This window comes from Hypomesus transpacificus, chromosome 13, assembly GCF_021917145.1.
Source record: "Hypomesus transpacificus isolate Combined female chromosome 13, fHypTra1, whole genome shotgun sequence".
NCBI lineage: Eukaryota > Metazoa > Chordata > Actinopteri > Osmeriformes > Osmeridae > Hypomesus > Hypomesus transpacificus.
This window is the reverse complement of record NC_061072.1, coordinates 6,698,397-6,724,574: the sequence shown is the minus strand read 5'-3', so window position 1 is coordinate 6,724,574 and position 26,178 is coordinate 6,698,397. Positions and strand designations below refer to the sequence as shown.

Sequence of the window (26,178 nt, the reverse complement as noted above, 5' to 3'; positions counted from 1 at the left end):
ATAACTGTTTATCAGTGCAGTGAGGAATCTCCTGCAGTCCATGCTTGCTCCATTAGATTCACATTGCGTAGTCAACATAAATTAACCATTATGGAACTTAATTTACATAATTACTTAATTTAACATGACATGAGCATCCATTGGGTCTTATTCATGCATACTTTAAAACAATTTATTAAAATAATAATAAAAGAACGGCATAGATAAATTGAAATAAAAATGATTAAAGTAGGGTCCAAAGGTCTGAGGCCACATTACATGTTTGATGGGATGAGATGCTAAGCATTCTGTGACATCACTAGAAGCTGTTTGGAACATTGTCGGATCATGCTGAGATAACAGGTCATCAGGTTTTACACAAACTCGTGGAGTCCATGTAATCTGTCAGTAAAAAAAGGGACACCAAATCCATAGATATTTTGAAATTCATGTACATTTTCAAAGATTCAATGTTTCACTCAAACTTTTAAAATCTACAATAAAAAAAGAATAATTTTGAATTCTAAACAACTGCAAAACAGAACTATCTTGACTGCTGGGCTCAGACTTTTCCACCCTGTTGTGTAAGAAAAGAAAAAGATATATATTATCCAAAAGCACAAATGCATTGCACTGTATACAATCCTTTTAAAAATGGCTGTACCTCACTTTTGAGTTTCCTCTCCTCTAAATCCTTTGTTCATTCAGCCATGCCCAATGCCATCCCTTATAAACACAAGCAAGGCCTTGATGTCTTGGTTCAGTTCTTTTATATAACACCCCCCCCCCCCCCTCTCGCTTCCAACATCCCATCATGCAACCACTGCGCTTAAACCGATACAGCTAATGTCCTTAAAAAGAGAATGACACTTAAACCGATACAGCTAATGTCCTTAAAAAGAGAATGACACTTAAACCGATACAGCTAATGTCCTTAAAAAGAGAATGACACTTAAACCGATACAGCTAATGTCCTTAAAAAGAGAATGACACTTAAAGGGTAGAGCGCCTACGAAGGGCACAGGTGTACCCAGCACCCGAGGTGATAATCCAGGCGGCCATTTTTGTTGTTGTGCTATCTTGGGATGAGTCTGTGACTGCCTGTCAGCAGCGCATCACTGACCTTCTCACTGGTGGCCCACATTCATACATAGCCGAGGCAGAACATACCAGAACGCAACATCTGAGGAAGGAGCTGAAAGATATGGCACCACATAGTGAAACCAATAAGCCCCTGTTGGATGTGATTAGTGTGACATTCGCCAGCTGTACAGAGAACTAGCGGACATGCCTGGTTTGGAGTGCTGGAAGATACAGACGTCAGCTTTAGAAAAAGGCCATGACAAGACACTAGATTGAGCCTACACAGACTGCAGCTCTGCTGGAGAGAGACAAAGAGAGAGACCGAAAATTCAGTAAGACGGAGAGAAAGGAGAGTGAGGGAGAGACACAGAGAGACAGAGAGCCACACAGAGGAGAAAAACAAGACATAGAGAGAGAGGCCGACTTGGAAATGAACTGTCAGATGACCACCTGGGAAGAAGTAGTCTTAACACATAGCTGTAATTTGCAAATGCAGTCAAACAAGACAGAAAGAACGATGAGACAGGCCTGTCCACATCGGCAGAAAGTCCTAATCAGAAATCCATCTATGTCACTACATCATCATTTCTACGGCCTGTCGGGTTTAATAAAACAAACAGCCCAGGTAGATGGGTAGCCTGGCTGCGAGTCAGTGTCATCAGAAACAGCAAGGCAAGTGAATGACATGAAGCAACATTCACAATGACTTTTCTAGAACACCACCCACGGAACCTGGTCACCTCGTTCCGGAGTGGATCTCGGGGACGAGTTCCACTTTTTCCGGGCCAAAATGTCGGATCGTTCTCTTGAGAGGTTGAGCGGGGTGGGTTATACAGAACCACGACACAGAGGAGGTTTCTACAATGTAAACACATCTCCTCTTGGTTTGGATACACAACTGCAAGTAACAAAAAGAAGGAAGAAGAAAGAAAGTGGCATGCCAACACATTCCACAGATATATTTATACAAAGTGATTCATTCATGGTGAAGTTTAGCTTCATTCCTTATTGCATTACAGCAGGTTTGCCCTTTAGCTCGGATCAGGAGAAGGGGATCAAAGAAAGAACACGCTTGTTTGCCCTTTATATTAAAAAAAACAGAAATAAATAAAGAGACCATTGTCTTGCATCCTTATTTAGCAAATATCAAGTCCTGACCAGAGTTACAGTCTAGCCTCCAGAAGGCCATTTGATGCTGTTAAATGCTTAGAGAAAAAGTTTCAAACCAAACAAACAGTAGAATCCCAATTTTCTAGGCAGCCCTGTCCTCTCCCCCAGCCACACCTTGCAACACCATCTACCCTATCAACACCATTGTCTACAGAACACCTTCAGAAGAGGCAATGGTGTAGTGTAGGATGGAGTAGTGGGTATACTGTCCCTCCCCATCCCCAATGCCAACCCACACCCACCTACCACTCCTCACAGTGGCCGTCCAGGAAATCCTGGTGTGTGTGCGTGTGTGGCTAGTCCCTGCGTATCGCGTAGTCTACACCCCTGAACGGAGACATATCTGCCTATCCCTGCAGCTTGGCTAGGCTGGCTACACAGCTATTCAGTGCTGCTGATGCTAACAAAGACACATAGACATTCATGTATGATCTGTGAGTTGAAGGCAGGCCTCGACAGCATTCCGCGCAGTCATGGAGATTTGGGCCTAGCTCCTTGTGGAGGTGAGACAAGCCCACTGAGTTTCAGTAGATAAAGACCTGACAGTGTTTTGATGGGGTATCCCCTGGAGGGAGACCCTGTAGAGGGGGAGACCCTGGAAGGGTAGACCCTGGAAGGGGAGACCCTGTAGGACAGCGGAGCAGAGAACATGCAGAAGAAGAGCTGGTGTCTCAGCAACACGAGGAGGGGAAAAAAGAGATGGAGAGAGAGAGAGAGGTGAAAGGGATGTCTAAGAAAGAGAGAAACCAACATTGTCCATGCTGTTAAAAAAAAAGAAGCTTAATGGTTCCTTAAAATTAAATTTAATGTCTGTCCTTTTTCAGAAAGTGTCTTTCCTTCCATCTTCAACGTGATAAAACAAAGTCTAGGTAGACAACAGCTCCTACTGGCCGTCAGTGAAGGGGTGAGGGGTGGGGGCTGAGGCTTCTGAGTGTGGGGTGGGGGGGGGGGAGAAATGAGAGAACAGTGACTAGGCTGGTTCCCTGTATTGCCGTGCCTCAGTGCTCCTTGTAGGAACCAATCAGAATGGAGAGTTCATTCCCAACTTGGTTTCAAACTGGAGCTTCTGTCTCTTCTGGTAGCGGACACGCACCCTGCAGGGGAACAGAGACACAACTCTGAACACACAGAAACACCCGTGTCAAAACCCAGAAACACAGCCCTCCACACACAGAAACACCACTCTGAACACAGAAACACAGCCCTCCACACATAGAAACACCACTCTGAACACAGAAACACAGCCCTCCACACATAGAAACACCACTCTGAACACAGAAACACAGCCCTCCACACACAGAAACCCCACTCTGAACACAGAAACACAGCCTTCCACACATAGAAACCCCACTCTGAACACAGACACACAGCTCTCGTGAGAGAGATACACACACACACACACAAAACAGGCTGTTTTTAAACGTGCTCTATACATAAATAAACAAATAAATAAATAGTGATTGCTTGTAGCCATGCAGCCAGCTCTTTGATCTCATCTACATGACTTCTCCTCTATTACAACTCGTAATCCGACATAATCCCAAACCATCTGTTTCACATTCACACAACCCTCATCTCTCTTCCTATCCTCCTTTTCCTCTCCTCCCCCTCAGATTTCCTCTGTGGGCATGCGTGTTTGTGCGTATCTGTGCGAGTGTGTATGAGTCAGTGTATGAGTGTGCGTGCTTGTGCATGGCTGTGTGCGTGTGTGCGAGAGTGTATGTCTCTCTCTGTGTGTGTGTGTGTACCGTATCTCGTGGAGCTTGACCGCCTCGTTCAGCAGCACCACCAGCAGCGTGGACAGAGACCCCAGCAGCCAGGCCAGCATGGGGACAGAGCCCAGGTCAAAGGTCAGGGGGCTGGACCGGTCTCGCCACAGCTGGTAGTCCACTGTAGCCTGAACCAGTTGACCCAACAAACTGGACAGAGGGAGGGGGGAAGGAGGGAGGGAGAGAGTGAATGAGAGAGCTTCAGGGAGACAGAGGGCGAGCGAGCGACGAGGGTGAGTGAGCGAGACCGAGCGAGAGAGTGAGAGACAGAGATGCTTACACCACAGGGACGGTGAGGCACCACCAGGTGTTGCTGAAGGGACTCTTCCTCCACAAGGGCTGGGAGCGATGCACGTAGCTGAGAGAGATGAACACTGAGGAGGGGAAAGGGAGAGAGAGAGAGAGATGGAGAGCAAGAACAATAACAACAAAAATCAAAATAAAAGGGTTATTGAGTCCTGGGTTCTCCAGTGAGTTTGTATAATGAGCGGAGGAAGAGGAGATGGAAGAGCAGGTACCTGTGTGCAGAACCAGGAACCCTGCCATCACCTTCTGGGACAGCAGCAGGCCATTGGACAGTTCCTCAAACCAATGAGGGGCGTCCGCCGCCGAGCTGCGTTCACACACACACACACGGCAGTGAGTGTGTCTGTCCGTGTGTATCCATATGTGTGTGTGTGTATGTGTGAATGTTTACGTTACCTGGCGGTGAGCAGGTGGAAGCAGGACACCGTGGTGTTGTCGGCCAGGGTGAGGTTGTTGGCATGGAGACACACCTGGTTGAGGGTGAATCCGAACCCCAGCAGGTAGGCACACACGGTCAGGCCGTACCGCAACAGGAAGCACAGCAGGAAGAAGTTCTGCGTCTGCAGGAAGTGACGACATGATCATAGAAGGCATGTACGCTGGGAGACGCTCAAGTCCTGAATGTGATATTGTGGCTCGCGCGCACAAGTTGATTAACTTGTGCGTGAAAGGATTAGGGCTGGTGTGTGTCATGGATAGGGCTGGTGTGTGTCTGAGGGATAGGGCTGGTGTGTCAGGGATAGGGCTGGTGTGTGTCTGAGGGATAGGGCTGGTGTGTCAGGGATAGGGCTGGTGTGTCAGGGATAGGGCTGGTGTGTCTGAGGGATAGGGCTGGTGTGAATGTGTGTGTAGATACCTTCCGAGGGATAGCCTCCAGGTTCTTGCCTGTGGCCACGGTCATCACAGCGCTGTCCGGAGGCTTGCCCAGCAACGACACACTGCCAACACACACACACAAGCTTCAGATGGAGGCACACTGTCTATCTGTGTCTGTGAGTGAGAGAGAGTGTGTGCATGTATGACGGTGTGTGTGTGTGTGTGTGTGTGTGTGTGTGTGTGTGTGTGTGCACCTGAGCAGAGGGCAGCTGAAGCAGGACAGCCAGAGGATGTCAGTGATGTTCATGGGTGGAGGAAGCTGGGCCAGGCAGGCCAGGAACTACACACACACACACACACACGAAACAAGTAAGTGTCACAATTTAAATAGTCCAGTACAGGAGTGTGTGTGTGTGTGTGAGAGAGAGTCACCTGGATGACAACGAGGCTCAGTTGACATTGCAGTAGGAACAGGAAACACTTGCGGATGCCGTAAGAGGTGTGACGCGCCTGGGACGGAAACACACACACGTCGGTGGAGGAAGTGTGCGTGTGCATGGAGGAGTGAACGTGGCAGTCCGTTTGCTTTTATGTGTTCAGCTTGTGTGCGTTGACCTGAATATGTGTGTGTGTGTGTGTACCTGAGCGTATGTGTGTGTGTTTGTGTACCTGAGCATGTGTGTGTGTGTGTGTGTGTATGTCCGAGTGTGTGTCCTCACCTGCTCTATGAGTTTGACCATGCTCACGCTCTCCCCCTGGTGGAAGGACACGGAACAGCCCAGGGTGTTGAGCTGGCCCGACAGCCCCAGGGGGGTCAGGCCCTCCACCTCCCCACAGAACCCCCCCCCCGAGGCATAGCCAAACGTCTCCCACGAGCACCGGGACGGGTACAGGGGGTCCAGGGCGATACTGAGGGGGGGGGGGGGAGTGAGTGAGTGAGTGGAAGAGAGAGAGGAAAGAGAGAGAGAGGAAAGAGAGAGAGAGAGACGAGAGAGAGAGAGAGAATGTGAGTGTACGGAATGGAAGCTATATTTATATCTGGAAGAATGAACAGAATGCATGCGTGTGTGTGTGTGTGTTACCTGATGTCGCTCTGCAGAAACAGGCAGCTGTTCCGGAAGTTGGCTGAGCTGCCCAGACAGCAGGTGACCTCTCTGTTCTCCTGCATGATCTTCGTCATCTCACACATGGCTACCGTGCACACAATCACACACACACACAGCATTGAATAGGATTTTGTGACATCCAGACTGTGGTATGTTAAAGCCAGCCCTGTGCCCTGTCCGGAATCTCACTTATGATGATGTTCTAGTCTGTGTGCACACTGTGTGTGTGTGTGTGTCCTGCAGACTCACTCTCGGGGGTGCAGTCGGTGAACAGGGGAACCAGCAGAGGCACGTTGTCTATGTTGTTGAGGTGAGGACGCACCTGGTGGATCCCTCGAGGTAGCTTAGCCTGGGGGAGGGACAGAGAGGGAGGGGTGAGAGAGAGAGAGACAGACAGAGACAGAGAGAGAGAGAGAGAGAGACATAGAGAGAGTGTTACCCTGTTGCAGTCCTCCAGGAAGCTGGGCACGTCGCTGTCTGTGGGCTGGAAGCTGGCAGAGTGGCCCTCCTCCTCCTGGAGCAGCAGGCCCTCAGCCTCGTCACGCGAGTCTGGACACACACACACACACACAATTGACACAGACACAAGATCAGATCTGATGAGTATCGAGTGTGATAGGGCTTTCATTAATCCTCCATTAAGTCTCCTCTCTATGGAAGACTACACACACACACACACTCACACACACTCCTCCCTCCCTCCCCCCCCTTCCAACACACACAGACAGAGACAGAGACACACACACACACACACAGGGTACCTTGGTTGAGGTCGTCGTGCAGGGACTGGCTGGGGCTGGCGGGGGCGTCGTAGGGCGAGTCCCCGTTGGGCGTCAGGGAGATGTGACAGTTCCAGCCCGTCTCCAGACCCATCTTCTCTGCAAACACCTGGGGAGCAGCACCTTCATCAGCACCATCATCATCATCATGACCCCATCACATCACATCCCATCACCCAGCCACATCCCCAAATATCATCCTTGTTCTCTTCCAACACCGTCCTCATCATAATCTTTCGTACACACACACACCCGCATATAACTCTCTCTCTCTCTCTCTAACTTAACTCCTGCCTCTGTCTGACAGTTGTGGAACTGACTCTGTGTGTGTGTGTGTGTGTGTGTGTGTGTGTGTGTCAGGACATGGAGAGGATGGCCATGCTGAACAGGAGGATGAGAGGAGGAGGGGGGATGCAGCCTGGCATGTTCACAGGAGCAGGTAGAACATCTCTCCTCCATCCCTCTGCCCATCTCTCTCTCTCTCTCTCTCTCTCTCTCTCTCTCTCTCTCTCTCTCTCTCTCTCTCTCTCTCTCTCTCTCTCTCACCTTGCTGCGCAGCTCATCCTCCATGGAGAAGTAGACGAAGCGGATGCAGGCGGTGACGAGGGCGTCAATGAGGCGCACCGTGTCCAGGCGGGCCTGGTACTGAGACGACACCATGCCCATGAAGATCTGACCGCTCAGGGCCTGCACACAGTCCTCACGCTCCACCCCCTCCCCTATACCCTCTGGAGAGAGGGGGGAGGGAGGTTGGCAGAAGGGAGGGAGAGATGAGGGAGAAAGGGGAGGAGGGGCGGGTGTGAAGTGGCAAAGAAAAATAGCACTGATTAGTTCTTGCTATTAGCTCCACTTTCCTATCAATCCATCCATCTACTTATTCATCAATCCATCCACCCATCCATCAATCAATCCCTCCTTCTCTCTCCCCAAACCCTCCCTCTCTCCTTCTTACCCGACCCCCCCTCTCCCCATTTCTCCCCGCTCTCCCCTTCCGCCCCTCCCCTCTCCCCCCCCTTCCCCCCCCTGTCCTCACCATCAGAGCTCCAGCTGTTTCTGCGGGAGCCGTGTTTGAGGGGGGTGGTGGAGGGCAGCTCCAGCCCAGAGTACAGGCAGGGTCCCGGGGCCAGCTCCACACACTTCCCATCCAGCTGGGATGACAGGGACACCTGCATGGGCTTGTAGGCGAACGCCGAGCAGTACCCCGACAGGCAGGCTCGCTGGTAGAAATCCAGCACCTTCTTCCTGTGTGTGTGTATGTGTATGTGTGTGTGTGTGTGTGTGGGCACAGAGGGAGAGACAGAGAAAGATAAGAGTGTTGATAAAGATTCGTAAATGCCCTATCACACTTATTTCTTCCCTGATCTGACCGTGTGTGTGTGTCTGTGTGTGTGTGTGTGTGTCTGTACCTGTCGGAGCCAGAGAGGGGGTAGATATCGGCCCCGTCCCAGAAGTCCGTGCAGGACTCCAGGATGAGGTCAGCTGAGCCGTGAGACAGCATCTGCACGTTGTCTGGTGGTTAGAGGTCAGAGGGGGGTCACAACACGGGACCGAGGAGAGGTCAGACACACAGGGACGGAAAAGTGAAACCGAGAAATCGAAAGAAAGACGGAGGGGGAGAAAAAAAAGAGAAAGAAGGAAAGCTCAACCGAGAGCGGAGAGAGACGGAAAGAGAGACCGACAGAGAGAGAGAGAGAGAGAGAGAGAGAGAGAGAGACAGACAGACAGACAGACAGACAGAGAGAGAGACACAGCAGAGTCAACTCACCCGAGGAGGAGTCCTTCACGAGGAGGGAGATGAGGTGACTGATGGGCAGCTGCCTCTTGATGAAGAGCTGCGCGCGCCGCGGCCCCGACTCCTGGTGGGGGTCCTCCGGCAGCTGGTACAGAGCCAGGTGGTTCTCCTGTCTGAACAGCCCCCTTGCCCCCGGCGTGAAGCCTGCACCAAGCACAGCCTCGGGGTCAGGACCCCGGTCTGGGGGGGACCAAGTTCTCCCACCTCATAGACGGGTCCAAAGTGTGTACCCAAGCATGTGTGTGTGTGGCGGTCTCCCACCTATGAGCCTGGAGAGTTCGCAGAGCCCCCAGGGGATGTGCACCGGCAGCACGGCCCCGCGCCCCTCCTGCAGGGCCAGGTTGGACAGGTGGTCGGAGAAGCAGCACAGCTGGCGGGTGACGCTGGCGTTGCACAGGTTCAGCAGGATGTTCAGGCCCAGCGGCTTGAGCGAGGCCAGGTGGCACTGCCACGCCAGGTCGTCAAACTGGATGCTCACGGGGTTCTGCTGGTCCTGGGACAGGCTGAGCATCTCCAGGTGGTAGTCGCACACAAAGTCCTCCGCCTCGGCCTCGGGGCAGCCCACGCGGTCCTGGTCCTGGAGGGGGGGGGGGGTGGGGGTGGAGGATGGGTAAGAAGGGGAGATGAGGAGAGTAAAAGGAGGAGGAGGATGGGGAGAAGATGAGGGGATGAATGGAAGAGGAGAGGCAGGAGGGTATGCAGATGTACCTTGACATAATGTGAATGTGTGTGTTCCCCGTGTGTGGTTATATGTGTGTGTGTGTGTGTGTGTGTGTGCTACCTGCGTGAGCTCGTCCTGGCCCCCCTCGGTGTCGTGGCTGAAGCTGACGTTGGAGCCTGAGGGGTGTTTGTTTCGCGTGTGGGGCGGCGGCGGGCACACGAGCCGTGGGTGGAGCACGTCCGAGGACTGGGCCGTGTCATGGGACGTCTCGCTGGGCTCGTGCCCCTCCCCCAGGTGCAAAGGGGAGTCTGTCATTGGACGACGCAGCAAAGCCTCCGCCTCCAGGGCCTGGACGGGCAGTAGCGCTGACCAATTAGAGACTTGCTGCTGACTCCAGGCAGGGATATTAGCCAATCAGATAAAAGTAACAGTAAGCTAAAGTAACTCAGGAAATCCGAGAGACAATGGACATCTGTTCTCTATGACAACTGTAACTACAGTGTAACTAGGACTTCAGTATAGCTACACAGTCTAACTACGACTACAGTGTAGCTATAGTATGTAACTCTTGCTACATATCACTCACATGAGCGGGCAACCAGAATGAGTGCTGCTACAATAAAAACAATGATGTCATCGAGTAGTCAGACACACACAAACGCACACAAATTCAAAACACACACTTTGTCCCCCCACACACACACACAAACATTCCTAACACACAAACTCTCCCCCAACACACTCACACACACTCTCTCTCACACACACACACACACCTCGACCTCGCGGTCGTCGTCCGTCTCCATGCGGCAGAAGGAGTTGTCTGACAGGTCGTCTCTCAGGTCGTCCTGGCTGTCGTGGGGCGGTTCGACTCGCCCGCTGAAGAACAGAACGGTCTCTGGGCTGGGGTTAGGCCACGACAAGATGCCCTGCTTATCCACACAGCACAGGACCTGCATACACACACACACAGGACATTACACACAGACCATGCAAAGCACCTACACACAGCACACCGAATGTTACACATACACACACAGCACCTGCACACGGGATGTTACACACACATTTATACAAGCTCCCTCTCTCTCTCACACACACACACACACACACGTACAAGCTCTCTCTCACACATACACAAACCCTTAAGTTTATAAACAAGCACACACACACACCCTTGTTAAGTTAATACACAAGAACAAACACACACACACACTTACAGTGACAGACCCCAGTGAGTGTAGCAGGCTGGAGGTATAGCACAGGGTCTGAGACTCCCCCTTCAGGATGGCCACCAGGTGTCTCCACACACACCGCAGCATCTCCTGTGACACACACACAGACAGAGACAGACACACACACACACACACAAACAGATACAGTTTAACTACTGCGTTCTACAACCCATTCTACAGCATACTGCCACTTTCCAGCAGTTGCAAAAAAAATCTCAAATCTTGAGGAAGCGATTCCTTCTCTACTGCAGTACTACATACTGGCCTCAGCAAGCTTTGAGTCACTGGAAAAGCCAGTAGAGTAGCTAGCTTATCTGGGGGACTGGCTGGAACCGAAGAGCTAGGGCTAGCAGGAAAGCTAGTTTTAGGGCTAGCAGTAGGGCTAGAAGTAGGGTTAACATTAGAGCTAGCAGGAGGGCTAACATTAGAGCTAGCAGGAGGGCTAACATTAGGGCTAGCAGGAGGGCTAACATCAGGGCTAGCAGGAGGGCTAACATCAGGGCTAGCAGGAGGGCTAACATCAGGGCTAGCAGGAGGGCTAACATCAGGGCTAGCAGTAAAAATAGTGAGACAACTAGAAGAAAGGCATGACGTAAGGCTAACACAAGACCAGGCAGAAACTGTTCTACTGAGTTGGAACCAGGTATGCTAACGTTAACACCTAGCTAATTCAAGCCAGGTGGGACAAACGCTTGATCATCCCCGGGAGATGTACTCTCTCTCACAAACACACTTCAGACCACTAGATTTCAGGTGACACCGATTCTGATTGGAGAGTCGCGGTTCTACACTTCGATTGGTGGGGCTGGATAAGCCAATCAAAGAAGGCGTCCTCGGTCTGAACACCAATAGCGGTCCAGAGATTTGGTCAGGATCAGAGGCTTAGTCCCAGTCATCTCAGACAGCTTTATTCACTCTCTTCTCCTATGTCCTCTAACAGACCAATACACACTATCTTATCAACCTAAGGAACAGAGGAGAGGAAGTGAAGAATAGGAGAGGATATGAGAGAGGAAGGAGAGGAGGAAAGTCAAGAGAGGAGACAAGGAGATGAGGAGGGGAAGGAGAGGAGATGAGGACAGGAAGAGAGGAGATGAGGAGAGGACGAGAGGAGATGAGGAAAGGAGGGAGAGGAGATGAGGAGAGGAAGGAGAGGAGATGAGGACAGGAAGAGAGGAGATGAGGAGAGGACGAGAGGAGATGAGGAAAGGAGAGGAAAAAGAGGGAGCCATCTGAGAGAACCGAGAGTCCATGGGACTGATTTCCCATCATGCATTGCAGGCAGGTAGGTACAGGTAGCAAGCACAGACTTAAAGGGAGGGCCTTGTTCAGAAACAATCTTGAACCCCTCCCCCCCACATGCCAGGCCTGGGTTTTGATAGGTCAACACTACAGAACCGGACCCATGTTGCTTGCCTCAGTCAGAATCTGATAGGCTGGCAAGAGGCTTGGGGCCAGGCAGGGGGAGGGGCTAAGGCTGGTGTCTGGACAAGGATGAAGTGTTCTTGGCTGGGAAGGGGGGTGGGGCGTGTCAAGGACGTTTAAGCTTTACGTGATTGGGTGAACCGAACGTGTGTCGGGAGCGGGGGGGGGGGGTCATCAAAAGGAGAGAAAAAAAGGTGAGTTGAGATGATTGGACATCGTCGTACCCAATGAGAAAGAAGTAGACTGCTCGGCCAAGACTTGGATGATGATGGTGATGAAGAGTGGTATCCACGGCAACGTCCCGAGTACAAAACAAGGTGACGTGCAACAGGAAGTGCACGTGTGGAAACAGGACAGAGGATGTCAGAACAGAGGCAATGGGGCCAGGGCAACAACCAAAGATGGCTGCTGCTTCCATAGCAACTGAGGAGGATGTATGAAAAGGGGGTGGGGGGCTGGGGGCTGCGTACAGGGTTGCACAGAGGGGTATGCAGGGGCAAGGGCAGCGGGCGAGGACGGGGGGGGGGGCGGCGAGCGTGGGGACGGAGGTGAGAGGTTGTACCTGGGAGGACACCACTTCTGTGTAGCTGCTTAGAGTGTCCTCAGAAAACTTAGCAAGCTGGGACGAGAGAAGAGGCTCGTTAACGACACAGACGGAGGCCTCTCTCCCCTGTGAGTGTGTGTGTGTGTGTGTACTTGCATGTGGTGTGTGTACACGAGTGTGCGTATGTGGTGCATGAATGTATGTATGTGTATATATGTGGTATACATGTAGGGGTGTGTGTGATATGTGGTGTACAGGGTATGCATGTGTCTATGTGCTTGTTGTTATGATCGGTGACCTATGCACTTTGCAAAGCTCTCTCTTGGAAGTCGCTTTGGATAAAAGCGTCTGCTAAATGAATAAATGTAAATGTGCGGTGTGTAGATGTGTGCATGTGGTGCACCTATGTGTGTGTGTGTGTGTGTGTGTGTCTCACCAGGCCGGTAGGAGAGGCGCGGCTGGACTCTGCTAGGACGCGGGCCTCCCCGTAGGCGTTGACCAGGACCCAGAGCACTGGGAACAGGAGAGGCAGGATGGGGAGCACGCCCAGCAGCTGCAACACAACAACAACAACAACAACCACCATCAGCTGCAACACAACAACAACAACAACAACAACCATCAGCTGCAACAACAACAACAACCATCAGCTGCACCACAACAACCTTAACAACAATCCTGTGTGTTGGGAGCAGAGTTGAGTTGTCTAACCTGTAGCTGGAGGAGGTGCCAGCAGGCGGGGGTGAGGTTGGGAGCGTCGCAGAAGAACCGCACCGTGTTCACCAGCAGGAACGCCAGCTACAGGAGGGAAACAGCATGTCAGCCACATGGACACCACTGCCCAGGTGGTAGTAGTAGTAGTTGGTAATCTCTCGATCCCCAAGGGGAAATTGAGGCAGTGTAGTAGGCAAGAGGAGAAAATAGGAAAAATATACAAACAATACAAAATACCCAATACCATAAATACACAGGGCTGTACACGGTATCCACATGTTTCTATATTATTGATTACAGCCCATATATTGTTCTTCTATGATTGTTTCCAGATTTCGGTACTTTATGTTCTGTGAGGGGGCGTGTCTCACCAGCACGATGGGACAGGCCAGCTTGGCCATGATGGACTGCACTGTGAAGCGCTCATTATCCAGCGACGTGATTGGCCCAGACAGAGCCAGGTCCAGGCTGTTCCTGTGACACGAATGGATGGGAGGTAGGTTAACATCCAACGTGCATCCGGCATGCATCCAACGCATGCCCTCGCTGACCTGTAGATGACTGGATGAGTGACAGGCAGGCCAATCATTCAGGAGACGTGCAAACCCTTTCACAACCCCTCAACCTTTAACCTTTAACCAGAGGCCCCATCACACGAGGGGGTCTAGCTGAATGATTAACATCTGGGTCAGATAAGCTCTCCTGTATCTCTTCCCCCTGTGTGCCTGGCCATAAACTCAGCCTCCTTGAGGAAGGGAGGAAATAAGGAGGGTAAGGAAGGAAGGAAGGGAGCGAGGGAGCAAGGAAGGGAAGACGGGGAGGAAGAAAGGGAGGAATGAAAGAAGGAAGAAAGGACAGAAAGGAAGAGAAAAAAAAAGGACGGAAGCACAGAGTGAACGGACGACAGGACGGAGACAAGGAAGGGAAGAAGGAGGGAGGGAGGGAGGCAGGGACGGCCGAGTGCCCCACCTGACACTGTCCAGTATGGGGGTGCGGACCACCCGGAAGAGGCGTTGCTGCTGGGGGCTCTGGGGGCCCCTCTTCTCGCTGGCCCGGGGGGAGGGAGGGGGGGAGAAGGGGGGGAACAGGTCTCCTGGCTCCAGAACGATGTGCTCGTCATCCTGGGGGAGGGTAGGGGGGGTGGGGGGAGAGGAGGACACAGGGGCTTTAGCAGACATGACTATGCTACTTAATAAATCAGGACAGTGTCGCTACTAGCTGGTGGAGCTAGGGCGGGGCTGCCCATGGAGGCGGGGCTTGTTTGGGAGCATGGAGGCGGGGCTACCTTGATGCCCCTGAGCGAGGCGAAGGCCTCCTGGCCGGGGCGCAGGGCGATCACGTCCCCCTCCACCAGCAACGCCACGGGCAGGTTGACCAGCTGGGAGTCGCGGTAGGTCCAGTGGAGAGACCAGGAGGGAGACGAGGGCGTGTACAGGTCAGGGTAGAGGGAGGGAGACCAGCGCACGCTCTCGCCCGCACAGCCTGACATGTAGTCTGAAAGAGGAGTGCGGACGTTTCAGGGAAGGTTCCGGAACGCTCGTCCCAAGCGTGACGGAAGCTTCAGCGAAGGTTCTAGAACCCCTCGTCACCCCCTCGTGCATTACGTCTACATTCATTGTGACTGAGATTTTGGCGAAGGAGGTTCTAGAACGCTGCCCCCTCTCTCCCCCCTTCCCACCGCGACCTCACCGTCCATCTGTGTGATGATGCTCCTCAGACGGCGAACCATCTCGCTCTTCTTCAGCCTCTGCTGTCGCCCCACCAGCCACAGGTTCAGCAGCAGCAGCAGCAGGAGAGCCAGGGCGCTCGCCACCTCCAGACCCCGACTGAGGAGAGGAGAAGGTGGGAGAGAAAGGGTGGAGAGGAGAGGGAGGGAGGGAGGGGAAGAAAGAGAAGACAAATGGGAGAGGATGAGAGGAGAGTTGGTGGGTGAGATCCTGGAGACCAGAGTAAAGAATGTTCTGTGGGCCTGCTCGGGGTGCCACTTCCTGTGAACCCACCTGCCCAAAGGCTGGCTGCCATAGCAACAGAGCAATCCCAAAACCACCAGCAGCGTGAGGGCGGCTCCCGGCCAATGGAGGCAAGAATGGCGGTTACCATGATGAAGGAAGCTCTTCGCCCACTGCTCCTGAGGAGGAGAAGGAGAAGACTTGTAAATAATGATGTTACACCATCTAGGTGTGTGTGCCGGGCCCTCTAGGTGTGTGCTGTGTTATCCGTGTGTGTGTGTGTGTGTGTGTGCACCTGCACAGAGCAGCGTCTGTGGCCTGTCTTCTGGTGCTGCTCCAGCAGACCGCTCAGCTGCTCCTTCAGGGTGAGGAGAGCCTCTCCTGTGGCCAGACCCAGAGACACAACCACCTCCTCCTGGAACACACACACACACACTCATTATATACACACACACACACTCATTATATACACACACACACACACACCCACTCATTATATACACACAGACACATTATATACACACACACACCCACACACTCATTATACAAATTATATACATGTGCACACACACTAATATACCCACAGACATACAATATTACAGATCAAGGGAGGGAGTGGGAGTGAAAGATGGATAGAATCATATCTAAAGGAAATGGGAAGACCAACTTTTCCCACACTCCCCAGTTTGCAGGGCCACTGACTGACACACACACGCACTCTGCTTTTAAGCTCCACATCCCACGGTTATAAATAACTCAACTCTAACTTGAGTCAGGAAGCCTCTGCAATATCCTTGAGACACACACACAATAACAAACACACACACACATCCACTAAGACACACAAACACACACCAAGACCTCCACACGCCAAGACACAAGCGCGCACACACACACGAAGCCTAACATGCATATCCTCTGCAAAACGCCCTCCTGCACACTTGGATGAATCTCCAGAGTCTTTTTCACAACACACACACACACGTCAAAGCCTCTCACACACACTAGAAGAACTCCAATCTCGGCAGCCCTAACAGCTACACACACCACCGCTGTGTCTCATCTTACCCAACATCACCCCGACACTCATCCAGCTACACCTGGCTGCCGTGGCAACATGGAGATGAGCACACACACTTACAGTCTTCCTCTGCCAGACCCAGTCTGCCGTTCTCAGGACCATGACGCTCCTCTGACAGACTGGCTGTCTAGTGGCTGATGGGCCGACTGGCTGACTGACTGGTTGACTGGCTGGCTAGCTGACTGACTGCTCAGGGTATCTCTCCCTGCTCCAGCTCTGGCCCCAGACTGCCCAGCTCAGCTCTGCACCACACAGGGCCCCAGCCCAGCTCTCCTCTCTCACTAACACTGGCTGGCTGGTCAAGCCAGAACTGGTCACAGCTGGGACAGAAAGAAAAGAGAAACAGAGAGCGAGCGAAAGAGAGAGAGAGCGAGAGAGCGAGAGAGCGAGAGAGCGAGAGAGAGAGAGAGAGAGAGAGAGAGAGAGAGAGAGAGAGAGAAAGACTGTAGACAGAGAGGAGCTTTGCCAACCTGGCCCATCCTGGGTGTGGTATTGTTCTCATCTGCCAGCAAAGCACATTCTGCAGCACAGGAGGGATACAGTGGCCAGAGAGAAAGAGAGAGAGAGAAACATGGGGGGGGGGGGGGAGAGGGAGGGAGGGAGGAGAGAGAATGAGACAGAGAGAAAGAAAGACGGCCCCACCACTCAAACCAGAGGAATATGGAGAAAGGAGACCCCTCTCACCACCATCACACTCTCTCTCCTGATCTGCACACCAGGCAGGAACCAGGAACACACACACGCACAAACTAGCCAACAAGGTCCACACCCACCTCTTAGTGTAGCAACAGTCCACACACACACACACCTCCACATTCCACACAGGATGTCCTGCATGTCACATACGTCCCACATGTGTCAAAGGGAAAAACACTGAGAGGGAGACTGTTCTCCATCGCCGGGACATAACCTTTTTTCTTCTCTTTGCTTGTGTTTGTATCCAAAGCAAATCATAGCCTATGGGCAGATGGTTAGAGCTCAGCGGTAGAGCGTTCAACGGCAAACAAAACATTGTACATGGCTTTGTATACAAGCTAAATGAATTAATTGTTATTATTTAAAAGGCTAGAAGATAAATGAACACATTATGACATTAAAGCTAAATGAAGACATGATTATGATGACATAAGAGACAGCGGGGGCAAAGGGCACCTTCGCCATCACAACGCTGCGAGGGAAGCGACCTTTGTTCAGAACCTGTCAGTACTGAGCGACAACTTGCCCACACACACACACACACATAAACACAGACCCACCTTCCCTCACGCACACACACGATGACCTGCCCCTGCATACCTACGCCGTTTAGAGCACTCCTTCACCCTTCCTCCTGTAAGTCTATGTTTAACTGCATATACCAGCGCTGGGTGACTCATTTGAGATAAACACACACACCACGCGCACACGCTCATTTAAAACCACACATTTCAATAAACACACACACTCATTTTGAACACACACACACACACACCAGATGCAGGGGGTGAGAAAGTGAAGCGTTGGGGAGGAGGAGGAGATGCCGGTTAGAATCTGTCATCTCTGGTTTGCAAACAGCCAGCAGTCTGCAGTGAGACCAGAGGTCCATTCCATAGAGCCAGTTTACTGAATAAGCCAAGATGGGGGCTGTTCCTGATGGAACAGGCCCCAACACGTTCACCAGATGATAAACAACTCTTGTTTTCCCCCCCCCCGATCAGGTGTGAGAGGGGGCAGAGATGCCTTACGGATCAAACCACCCAATCAGAACACCCCCCCCGGGGCTGAGTGCTGTCTTTATGAGGGTTCCCATGGGCCTCTCTGTTGACACTAACTCCATCCCCCCCAGGAACAGGTAAGCGCTAGGCAACAAGACTCACCTGCTTCTTATCCTGCAGCTCCATGGCAACGGCAGCCCCTCAACATGCTCCAGGGCCCTAGCAACGTCGCGCACGTCTCCCCCTCCCTGACGACCTTTGACCTCGGAGGGCCCTCGTCCGGCGCGCCCCCTGACCTCCTCCCAGAGCCCCTGACCCAGCCGGCTCTGCCAGTCTGAGGGAAGGCTAAGGCAGACGCACGCCTGCAGCACGGCAGCCTGGGAGTTGTAGTTGGGAGGCGTATCAGAGGTGGTGGTGAGGGGTCGGGCAGCAGTGTGGAGCCTTGTTTGCTGGAGGTGGAGGAGTCTCTGGGGAGGAAAGGGGCAGGTGGAGGGAGGGGCGTTAACATGTGTCGTGTACACAAACAAGAGATGTCGGTGACAGAGTCGTGTGCTCACTGTGTGTTCCGTGAGAGAATGTAGGAAGTCAAGACCAACGTTCATTTGATTGGGCGGATTTGTAGCAGTCCACTGCTCTAACCCCCGAGCTGTGCCCATCCCACCTGTTTGCATAGAAACATGACAGAGGAATACACTCTCCCCCTCGACTGTATCCCTCTCTCGCTCGCCACATAAGCAGCTTCCCTTCACACACAAATACCAGGAAAGCCGAGTCAGTTGGCTAACACACTAGACAGCACTCACTCAATGGGAGAGAGCAACACAGAACAAGAGATAGAGGGGTGGAGAGAGAGAGGGACAGATAGAGGCAAGAGACAGACAGACAGACAGGAGGGGGGGGGGCAAGAGAATCACAAAGAGAGTCAGACACAAAGATAATGTGCAGTTTTGTTCCGTAATCGTTTGATCAGTCAATCCTGATACGGTAACAGACAAGTTGTAGTGGATCCGGGCCTGTTGTTGTAAGCTATCCAATAAAGTTTACCCCGCAAGTCTAGGCATGGGCCAAGAGCATTCTAGTATAGTAAAGGGTCACTGGTGAACAACAACAGCCTTCTTAGCCAGACTACTCGGACAAGAAACGATTTAAAAGGAAGTAGTGTCGAACTCAACCGTAACATGGCTAGAGCGTCTGCTAAATGACTAAATGCAGACAGCATCAACAGAGCTACGGCCAGTCAGTTCCGCTCTAAACCTGACCTCACCTGGCCGACGTAGTAACCAGGCTACTAGTAGTTGCTATAATCACTCAAGATGATTATCCTTGGATTAACTTCGCGGTCTATACTTACATGTAACCAATCAGTCTGTCTGGCTTACGGGGCGACAGTCATGACTGATACAACTTAAGTCTGCAGTGTGGAACGATGAGTGGCAATGCTCGTCGGCCCGCAGACAGTTCAGGATGTGCCCGGCACGGTAGTCAGTTGTCGGCCTCTAGTGCCCCAATTGCAAATACGGTAAAAACTAAGCATATTACTTGTTTATAATCATGCATCAGCTAACGGTTACAACTCACTGGTTGGCCAGCAATCCAGTTATTTAGAGGTAGGTAACAGCAGGTAGAAGCGTCTGGCTAGCATCGCGCTAAAGTAAAGTCACTCGGATCACTCGTCCCTCCAAAGCTATGTCGTATGGGGGGCAAGGAAAGGCTAGCTAGCTAACCTTTCTTGCTTTTGCTCCACATTGCACGATCCTGGTTAGCACCTTAACTGACACGACGTGCATTGCATTCACACAACAACAGCACTGTTGGTAAGCGAAAAATCAAGACCCGTTTCAGATCATCGCAGATGTCATCCATTCAGGCAAGATTTCGGTCAATGTCACTCACTCTGAGAGTAGCTGAGACTGGAGACAGGGGCGTGAAGTAACACTCCACAAGAACATAGGTAACATGTACACGATATCAAATCAACATTGTTTACTGTTCACTCACTTACACGGTGCGCTCGTATCTTCTTCCTCAAACACCGTGTTTTAATCCAACTCTCTCACTTACGGCTGCTAGTGACGGCGTATCCCTTACGAGAAACGGCCATGTTCAGAAACGGGAAAGAAGGGGTGGCATTTTTGTATCAGGAACAAGGGAACCGGACAGTGATAGGTCGAGATTCCGAGAGGGCTTGCCATAACTGCGCTTTCCTCGCTTTTGATTGGCTTGTAGTGGCGCTATAAGGTGCTCATTGAAGATGCAAGTTCTACAGTATTTTGAAATACGAGACCCAGCTAGACCTTCTCGCTCGCACTATTCTTAAAGAACAGCGCGATTCATAACACACAAGACATTGAACGAAGCCACACCGTGTATGCACCCAAACCAGGTCTTTAATAATAGTACAAATTTATTTAAACACAAATACTTTGATTTTACAGATACAAATATATAATATAAATTAATATTGAAATCATCAAACCTTTTGATTGTTATTATATATGCATTTATTGCATACGTGTATTGCACTTTTTTTTTAAATTAAAATGTACAAAATTATACATTCGTTGGTCATCAAACAGTTTGAAATTTAAAAAGTAGATACAGCTCATTTTTAGCTTGTTTACTATTAGTGTGTGGCTCATATAAATACTCGTGTGCTTTAGAGGAATGTGTGATGATTGCAGCAGCTGTTTCTTCTCCTATAACTGAACACCAGACAAAGTAACCTTTAAGGTGCATGTGTATTCTAGAAGGTGTGTTAGTGTGTGAATGCTGCATGTGTGTGTGTGTTAGTGGGTGAATGCTGCATGTGTGTGTTAGTGGGTGAATGATGAATGTGTGTGTGTGTGTGTGTGTTAGTGGGTGAATGCTGCATGTGTGTGTGTGTTATTGGGTGAACCCTGTGAAGTTGGATATGGAGCTGTTGATGGGTGGTCGCACCAGTTCTTCCATGATGACAGCTAAGATGTGGCACAGCTCCTTGGCCTGTGAAAACAGAGACAGACACACACAGACATGCACACACACACATACACACGTACACACAAAAAAATACACACACAGACACACACACGCACACACAAACACAGACATACATGTACATACACACACACACACATCAGCACAAATATTCAACCTCTCGATCAGCTGTCACCCCCCACCCGATCACGTGACCTCAGCCGTCCCTGGGTCAGAACCCGTACCTGTTTGAGGTGGATACTGATGCTTTTGGGCTGGGCTGGGCTGCCGTACTTCACCTCCACCACTGGCACTTTGTCTTTCTTGGGGCGGACGGAGCGCAGGGACAGCACGTCGGCCAGGGGGATCGCAAACACTCTGACCTGGAGAGGGCGAACACAGCAGGGGGAACCACTGTCAGGCTGACTGGGGGCTGGATCGTCCTGGACACAGCTCTGTGTGTGTGTGTCCATGTGGTTCTGACATGTATGGAATGTCTGGGAGGGCTGTGGGGGACCCTACCTGGGTTTTGGGTTGGCAGAACAGCACCCCCTCCTGGCCGACGGCGACCACGCAGGGGGAGGGGCAGCCACGCTGGCTGACCTTCTGGGCCATGAAGATGTTGGAGCCGAACAGAGGCAGGGAGCACAGCTCATCTGGAACACGAGGGGAGGAGAGGGGAGGGGAGGGGAGGGGAGGGGAGGGGAGGGGAGGGGAGTGGAGTGGAGTGGAGGGAGGAGAGGAGAGGAGAGGAGAGGAGAGGAGAGGAGAGGAGAGGAGAGGAGAGGGGAGGGGAGGGAGGGAGGAGAGGAGAGGAGAGGAGAGGAGAGGGGAGTGGAGGGAGGAGAGGAGAGGAGAGGAGAGGAGAGGGGAGGAGAGGGGAGGGGAGGGAGGGAGGGAGGGAGGGAGGGAGGGAGGGAGGGAGGGAGGAGAGGAGAGGAGAGGAGAGGAGAGGAGAGGAGAGGAGAGGAGAGGAGAGGAGAGGGGAGGAGAGGAGAGGAGTGGAGAGGGGAGGGGAGGGGAGGGGAGGGAGGGAGGGAGGGAGGGAGGGAGGGAGGGAGGGAGGAGAGGAGAGGAGAGGAGAGGAGAGGAGAGGAGAGGAGAGGAGAGGAGAGGAGAGGAGAGGAGAGGGGAGGGGAGTGGAGGGAGGAGAGGAGAGGAGAGGAGAGGGGAGGGGAGGGAGGAGAGGGGAGGGGAGTGGAGGGAGGAGAGGAGAGGAGAGGAGAGGAGAGGAGAGGAGAGGAGAGGAGAGGAGAGGGGAGGGGAGGGGAGGGAGGGAGGAGAGGAGAGGGGAGGGGAGTGGAGGGAGGAGAGGAGAGGGGAGGAGAGGGGAGGGAGGAGAGGGGAGGGTGAACAGTGAGTAAGCCGTTTGTGCTGAGACGTTGCTTTGTAGGCAAGCGTCCCCTAAGCGATTCGAACGCAAACGTTAAGCCCTCTCACCCAGGACGGCTCGTTTGGCATCGCGAGGGCCGAGGGAGGCCATGGCGGCCAGCTGGGAGAGGCAGGAGGGCAGCAGCTGTTGGCTGGTGCTGCCCCCTTCCTGTCTGGGGAGGTAGTCCTTCAACTCCGCCCTGCGGGGAAAACAGAGCAGGAACCATGAACGACCCAAGGTCAGGGGAAGGGGTTGATAGGGGAGTAGTAGACGACAATAGAGCTTGGAGGATATACAGCAGGATGAGAGAGGTAGGGTGATGATGGAGGTCGAGTTTGAGGGAAGTAGTTTGAGGGAAGGACAGCTGGAGGGAGGTGGACTGTTTAAGGGGACATGTTGACAGTGTTGCTACTCACGCAGTGGGCTGGTGTTGCAGGCCCAGGGCCAGGTGTTGAAGGGCACTCAGCTTGGCCAGCTGGTTGGAGAGGGCCGAGTCCGAACCTGGAAGTAGCAGCTTCCCATCCAGGTAGTCACCCAGCACCTGGACACACACAGGGGGGTTGCTAGGGTACCTGTCAGTTGTGGGGGTTCCAAATGACTGTACCTGTAGGTAGGAGTGTTGCTGTGGTGCCTGATAGTAGGGGTGTTGCTACGGTAGGGGCATCGTTAAAGTACCTGTTGGTAGTGGAACTCGATGTAGAGGTCATTGGGGAAGGTCAGGGGGTGTGTCCAGACGAGCCGGCGGAAGGAGAGACCGATGGAGCCGTCGTCCAGCAGGAAGTCAAACAGGTACTCATCCGGGTGGATGGGACGCACCATCCCATCTGCCCCAGCATGAAGAGAGGGAGTAGAGGGAGGAGAGGGGGAGGAGAGGGGGATGAGAAGGAGAGACAGAGGAGAGACACAGAGATGAGCTTGTAAAAAAACACAGCTGTGTTGTTTACATGCAGTACAGTCTCTCTCTCTCTGCTCCCCCTCTCCTTCCCCCTTCTCATCTGTCTCTCTCTGGCCCCTCCATCCTATCCCCCTTCTCTCAGACCCCCCCCCCCCTCTCTCTCAGACCCCTTCTCCCCTCCTCCCCAGACGGGTGAGTGCAGCACCGTGGCCCCTGGTGGCGTGGATGAAGAACTCCTGAATTTCTAAAGGATCCTGGACGGCCATCTCAAGACAGAGCTCCTGGACAATCTCTAGCGCCACCTACACACACATACACACACACACACACACACATACATATATATTCACACACACAGGGAGGAATTAGGGCAACTGGAAAGGAGTAACGTGAGAGAGGTAGAGGGAGGGATGGAGGGAGGTAGAGAGGGAGGGAAAGGGAGGGAGGGAAAGAAAGGGAGGGAGGTAGCCTACACTGAAGCTGCGGATCTTGCAGGGGAACTCCACCCCTCCTGGGAACTGTATGGGGAAACGACGAGTACTCCTGCCAGCCTGGAGGAACACACACACACATGAACTGTGGTGTCTATAAAGCATAAGCATGTTTACAGTGCAAGTGTGTGTGTGTGTGTTACCAGCAGGGCATCCAACTCTAAGTGGGAGGGGACATGTCTGCGACCGCCATGCGTCAGGGAGCGCTTCAGGTTGTCCTCACACACACGGGCCAGCTCTGGAACACACACACACACACACACATACACAAGTTAACAAACACACACATGTTAACACAAACAAACAGGCCAGTTCTGGAACACACACACACGGGCCAGCACACACGCATGTTGACACACAGATGGGCCAGCTCTGGCTCGGACACACTCACACACACGTTAACACACACAGGCCAGCTCTTGAACACACACACGTGTGTACCTTGGTAGGGGTGCGTGCGGTCCTGGGTGATGTCACGGAGGTGGCGGCTGGCGTACGGTTTGAGGGTGGAGGAGCAGGGGAAGAACCCTGTCACCATGTTCAGCAGACGCCAGCCCAGAGTACAGCGCTCCCTGGAAGCACACACACACAGTCACACACACACACACACACACACTCTCTCTGTCTCTCTCCTTCCTGGTGTCTCACCTGTGGGGGTTGTTGGTGGTCTGTCCGATGATCTGGCAGTAGATCTCATCTCTCAGGAATTCCTTCTCCTTCCCCAGCTGCAGACACAGGAACGCGGAGGATGCAAGGTTCAGCTTCAGTTCAACTATTGATATTTATATTCAACTCCCATTCAACTCCCATTCCATGAACCATTCAACACGCATTGCACTCCTATTCCATTAACCATTCAACTCTCATTCAACTCCCATTCAACTCTAATTCAACTTCCATTCCATGAACAATTCAACTCCCTTTCAACTCCTAACCCATGAACCCTTCATCTCTGGAGGTCCAGTGCACTGAGGACTAACCAGCAAAATGTGTTTGATACAGTCTCCTTCTGAGAGCTCATTCTTCATGGTCAGGTCTCCCATGAACATCATTACACCTGCAGAGATTAGGGGGAGGTTACATGGGTTTGTGTGTAGTGTGTGTACATTGTGTGTGGTGTGGTGTGCGTGCATGTGTTGTGTGTGTGTGTAGGGGGGGGGGGGGGGGGGGGGGGGGGGCACTTACTCAAAAAGGACTGGACAGCCAGTTCTTTCAGCTCAGGGTCTAAGAAGAAAATGAGTGACTCACTGATGGGGACCTGTCAGAACACAGAACACAGGTCAGAGGTCAGAGGGGAGAGGGGAGAGGAGGGGGGAGGGAGGTTGGACAGGAGAGAGGTGAGGTGAGGTGAGGGGAGAGGTGAGGTGAGGTGAGGTGAGAGGGAAGGGGTCAAACCATGTTTAGGAGAGGAGAGGTGGGAGGTCAGAGGGGAGAGGAGAGAGGTTGGAGGGGAGAGGTGAAGTGAGTTGAGAGGTGAGGTGAGAGGGCAGAGGTCAGATCATGTTCAGGAGGGGAGAGGTGAGAGGGCAGAGGTCAGACCATGTTCAGAAAGGGAGCAGGACCTCAGGGAGGAAGGCAGGTACTCTACCTCTGTGTGTTCCACCAGTTTGGACACGTCTCTATTGAGGAGAAGGAAGGGAGGGAGGGAGGGAGGGAGGGAGGGAGGGAGGGAGGGAAGGAGGGAAGGAGGGAAGGAGGGAAGGAGGGATGGAGGGAAGGAGGGGAAGGAGGGAGGGAGAAATGGTCATACTTTCCACCCAGAAATGTGACGTGAACACCTGGACTTTTCTGCTCTATTAACCTGTCCTCCGTCAACCTTGTCACCCTGAGTCACCTTGTGGCAGCATCTCTGAAGTATCTCATGGCAAAGTCCGTCATCAGGTACTGAAGGATCTCAATCTCCGACCCCTGGACCGACCCTAGTATTGACCCCTGGATTGACCCCTGGATTGACCCCTCCCTGCTGGGCTGGGCGGACACAGAGCCAAGGATGGGGCCATGGGTGGGGCCAGGGGCGGGGACTTTGGTGGCGGGGGGGCAGGCCGTCCTCATGCTCTTCCTCCTGTTCTCGCGGCGGCCCAGGTGGTAGTTGTGGTAGTCGGGGACGGCACAGGGCTGGGTGAGGTCATCGGGGAAGAGTCCAGAAACGCCCTCCCAGGGACCCGAAACACCACCCTGGTGGAGAGAGAGAAAGAGGGAGAGAGAGAGAGAGGGAGAGGGAGAGAGAGAGAGAGAGAGAGAGAGAGAGAGAGAGAGAGATAGAGAGAGAGAGAGAGAGAGAGAGAGAGAGGGGGGGGAAGAGAGAGAGAGAGAGAGAGAGAGAGAGAGAGAGGGAGAGAGAGAGAGAGAGAGAGAGGGGGGG

General features: G+C 52.6%; 2 protein-coding genes across 9 annotated transcripts in view; both read right to left on the bottom strand.

Annotated features, from left to right (window-relative positions):
* Positions 1–312: 312 nt before the first annotated feature.
* tmem94 (transmembrane protein 94) lies at positions 313–20,224 on the bottom strand. Of its 8 annotated transcripts, none has more exons than XM_047032186.1 (33): positions 20,102–20,224; positions 18,266–18,570; positions 15,624–15,743; positions 15,380–15,507; positions 15,069–15,205; positions 14,665–14,873; positions 14,349–14,500; positions 13,751–13,853; positions 13,377–13,463; positions 13,102–13,218; positions 12,684–12,740; positions 12,346–12,378; positions 10,682–10,786; positions 10,238–10,414; positions 9,582–9,848; positions 9,062–9,377; positions 8,774–8,944; positions 8,415–8,517; positions 8,042–8,250; positions 7,555–7,736; positions 6,991–7,117; positions 6,669–6,778; positions 6,479–6,578; positions 6,206–6,314; positions 5,843–6,032; positions 5,556–5,633; positions 5,378–5,463; positions 5,164–5,245; positions 4,704–4,867; positions 4,520–4,614; positions 4,282–4,375; positions 3,981–4,151; positions 313–3,326 (listed from the first exon to the last, which is right to left on the bottom strand). In XM_047032186.1, exons 2-33 carry the CDS (start codon positions 18,287–18,289, stop codon positions 3,254–3,256), a joined length of 4,176 nt encoding a protein of 1,391 aa, XP_046888142.1. In that variant the 5' UTR covers positions 18,290–18,570; positions 20,102–20,224; the 3' UTR covers positions 313–3,253. The 8 variants fall into 8 exon arrangements, with proteins under 8 accessions (XP_046888142.1, XP_046888141.1, XP_046888144.1 ...); XM_047032185.1 differs by having other exon boundaries at positions 20,106–20,224; XM_047032188.1 differs by having other exon boundaries at positions 9,582–9,845; positions 20,106–20,224.
* Positions 20,225–20,921: 697 nt separating this feature from the next.
* myo15b (myosin XVB) overlaps positions 20,922–26,178 on the bottom strand; it is a 72,386-nt gene continuing 67,129 nt past the window's right edge. The window contains exons 2-16 of the mRNA XM_047032668.1: positions 25,651–25,991; positions 25,405–25,435; positions 25,002–25,074; positions 24,797–24,873; positions 24,465–24,541; positions 24,258–24,388; positions 23,960–24,054; positions 23,799–23,876; positions 23,531–23,627; positions 23,106–23,254; positions 22,847–22,971; positions 22,499–22,629; positions 21,581–21,714; positions 21,304–21,441; positions 20,922–21,085 (exon numbers count right to left, since the gene is read on the bottom strand). Coding sequence (XP_046888624.1) covers positions 20,987–21,085; positions 21,304–21,441; positions 21,581–21,714; positions 22,499–22,629; positions 22,847–22,971; positions 23,106–23,254; positions 23,531–23,627; positions 23,799–23,876; positions 23,960–24,054; positions 24,258–24,388; positions 24,465–24,541; positions 24,797–24,873; positions 25,002–25,074; positions 25,405–25,435; positions 25,651–25,991 — 1,776 coding nt within the window. The 3' untranslated portion in view covers positions 20,922–20,986. The remainder of the gene's footprint in view (positions 21,086–21,303; positions 21,442–21,580; positions 21,715–22,498; positions 22,630–22,846; positions 22,972–23,105; positions 23,255–23,530; positions 23,628–23,798; positions 23,877–23,959; positions 24,055–24,257; positions 24,389–24,464; positions 24,542–24,796; positions 24,874–25,001; positions 25,075–25,404; positions 25,436–25,650; positions 25,992–26,178) is intronic.

Coding starts and splice junctions, on each gene's coding strand:
- tmem94 (XM_047032186.1), bottom strand. CDS start 18,289: ATGGAGCTGCAGGATAAGAAGCAG. Junction 9,378..9,581: donor GCCAGGACGAGCTCACGCAG/GTAGCACACACA, acceptor CCCCCCCTCCAG/GACCAGGACCGCGTGGGCTG. Junction 7,737..8,041: donor AAACAGCTGGAGCTCTGATG/GTGAGGACAGGG, acceptor CCCTCTCTCCAG/AGGGTATAGGGGAGGGGGTG.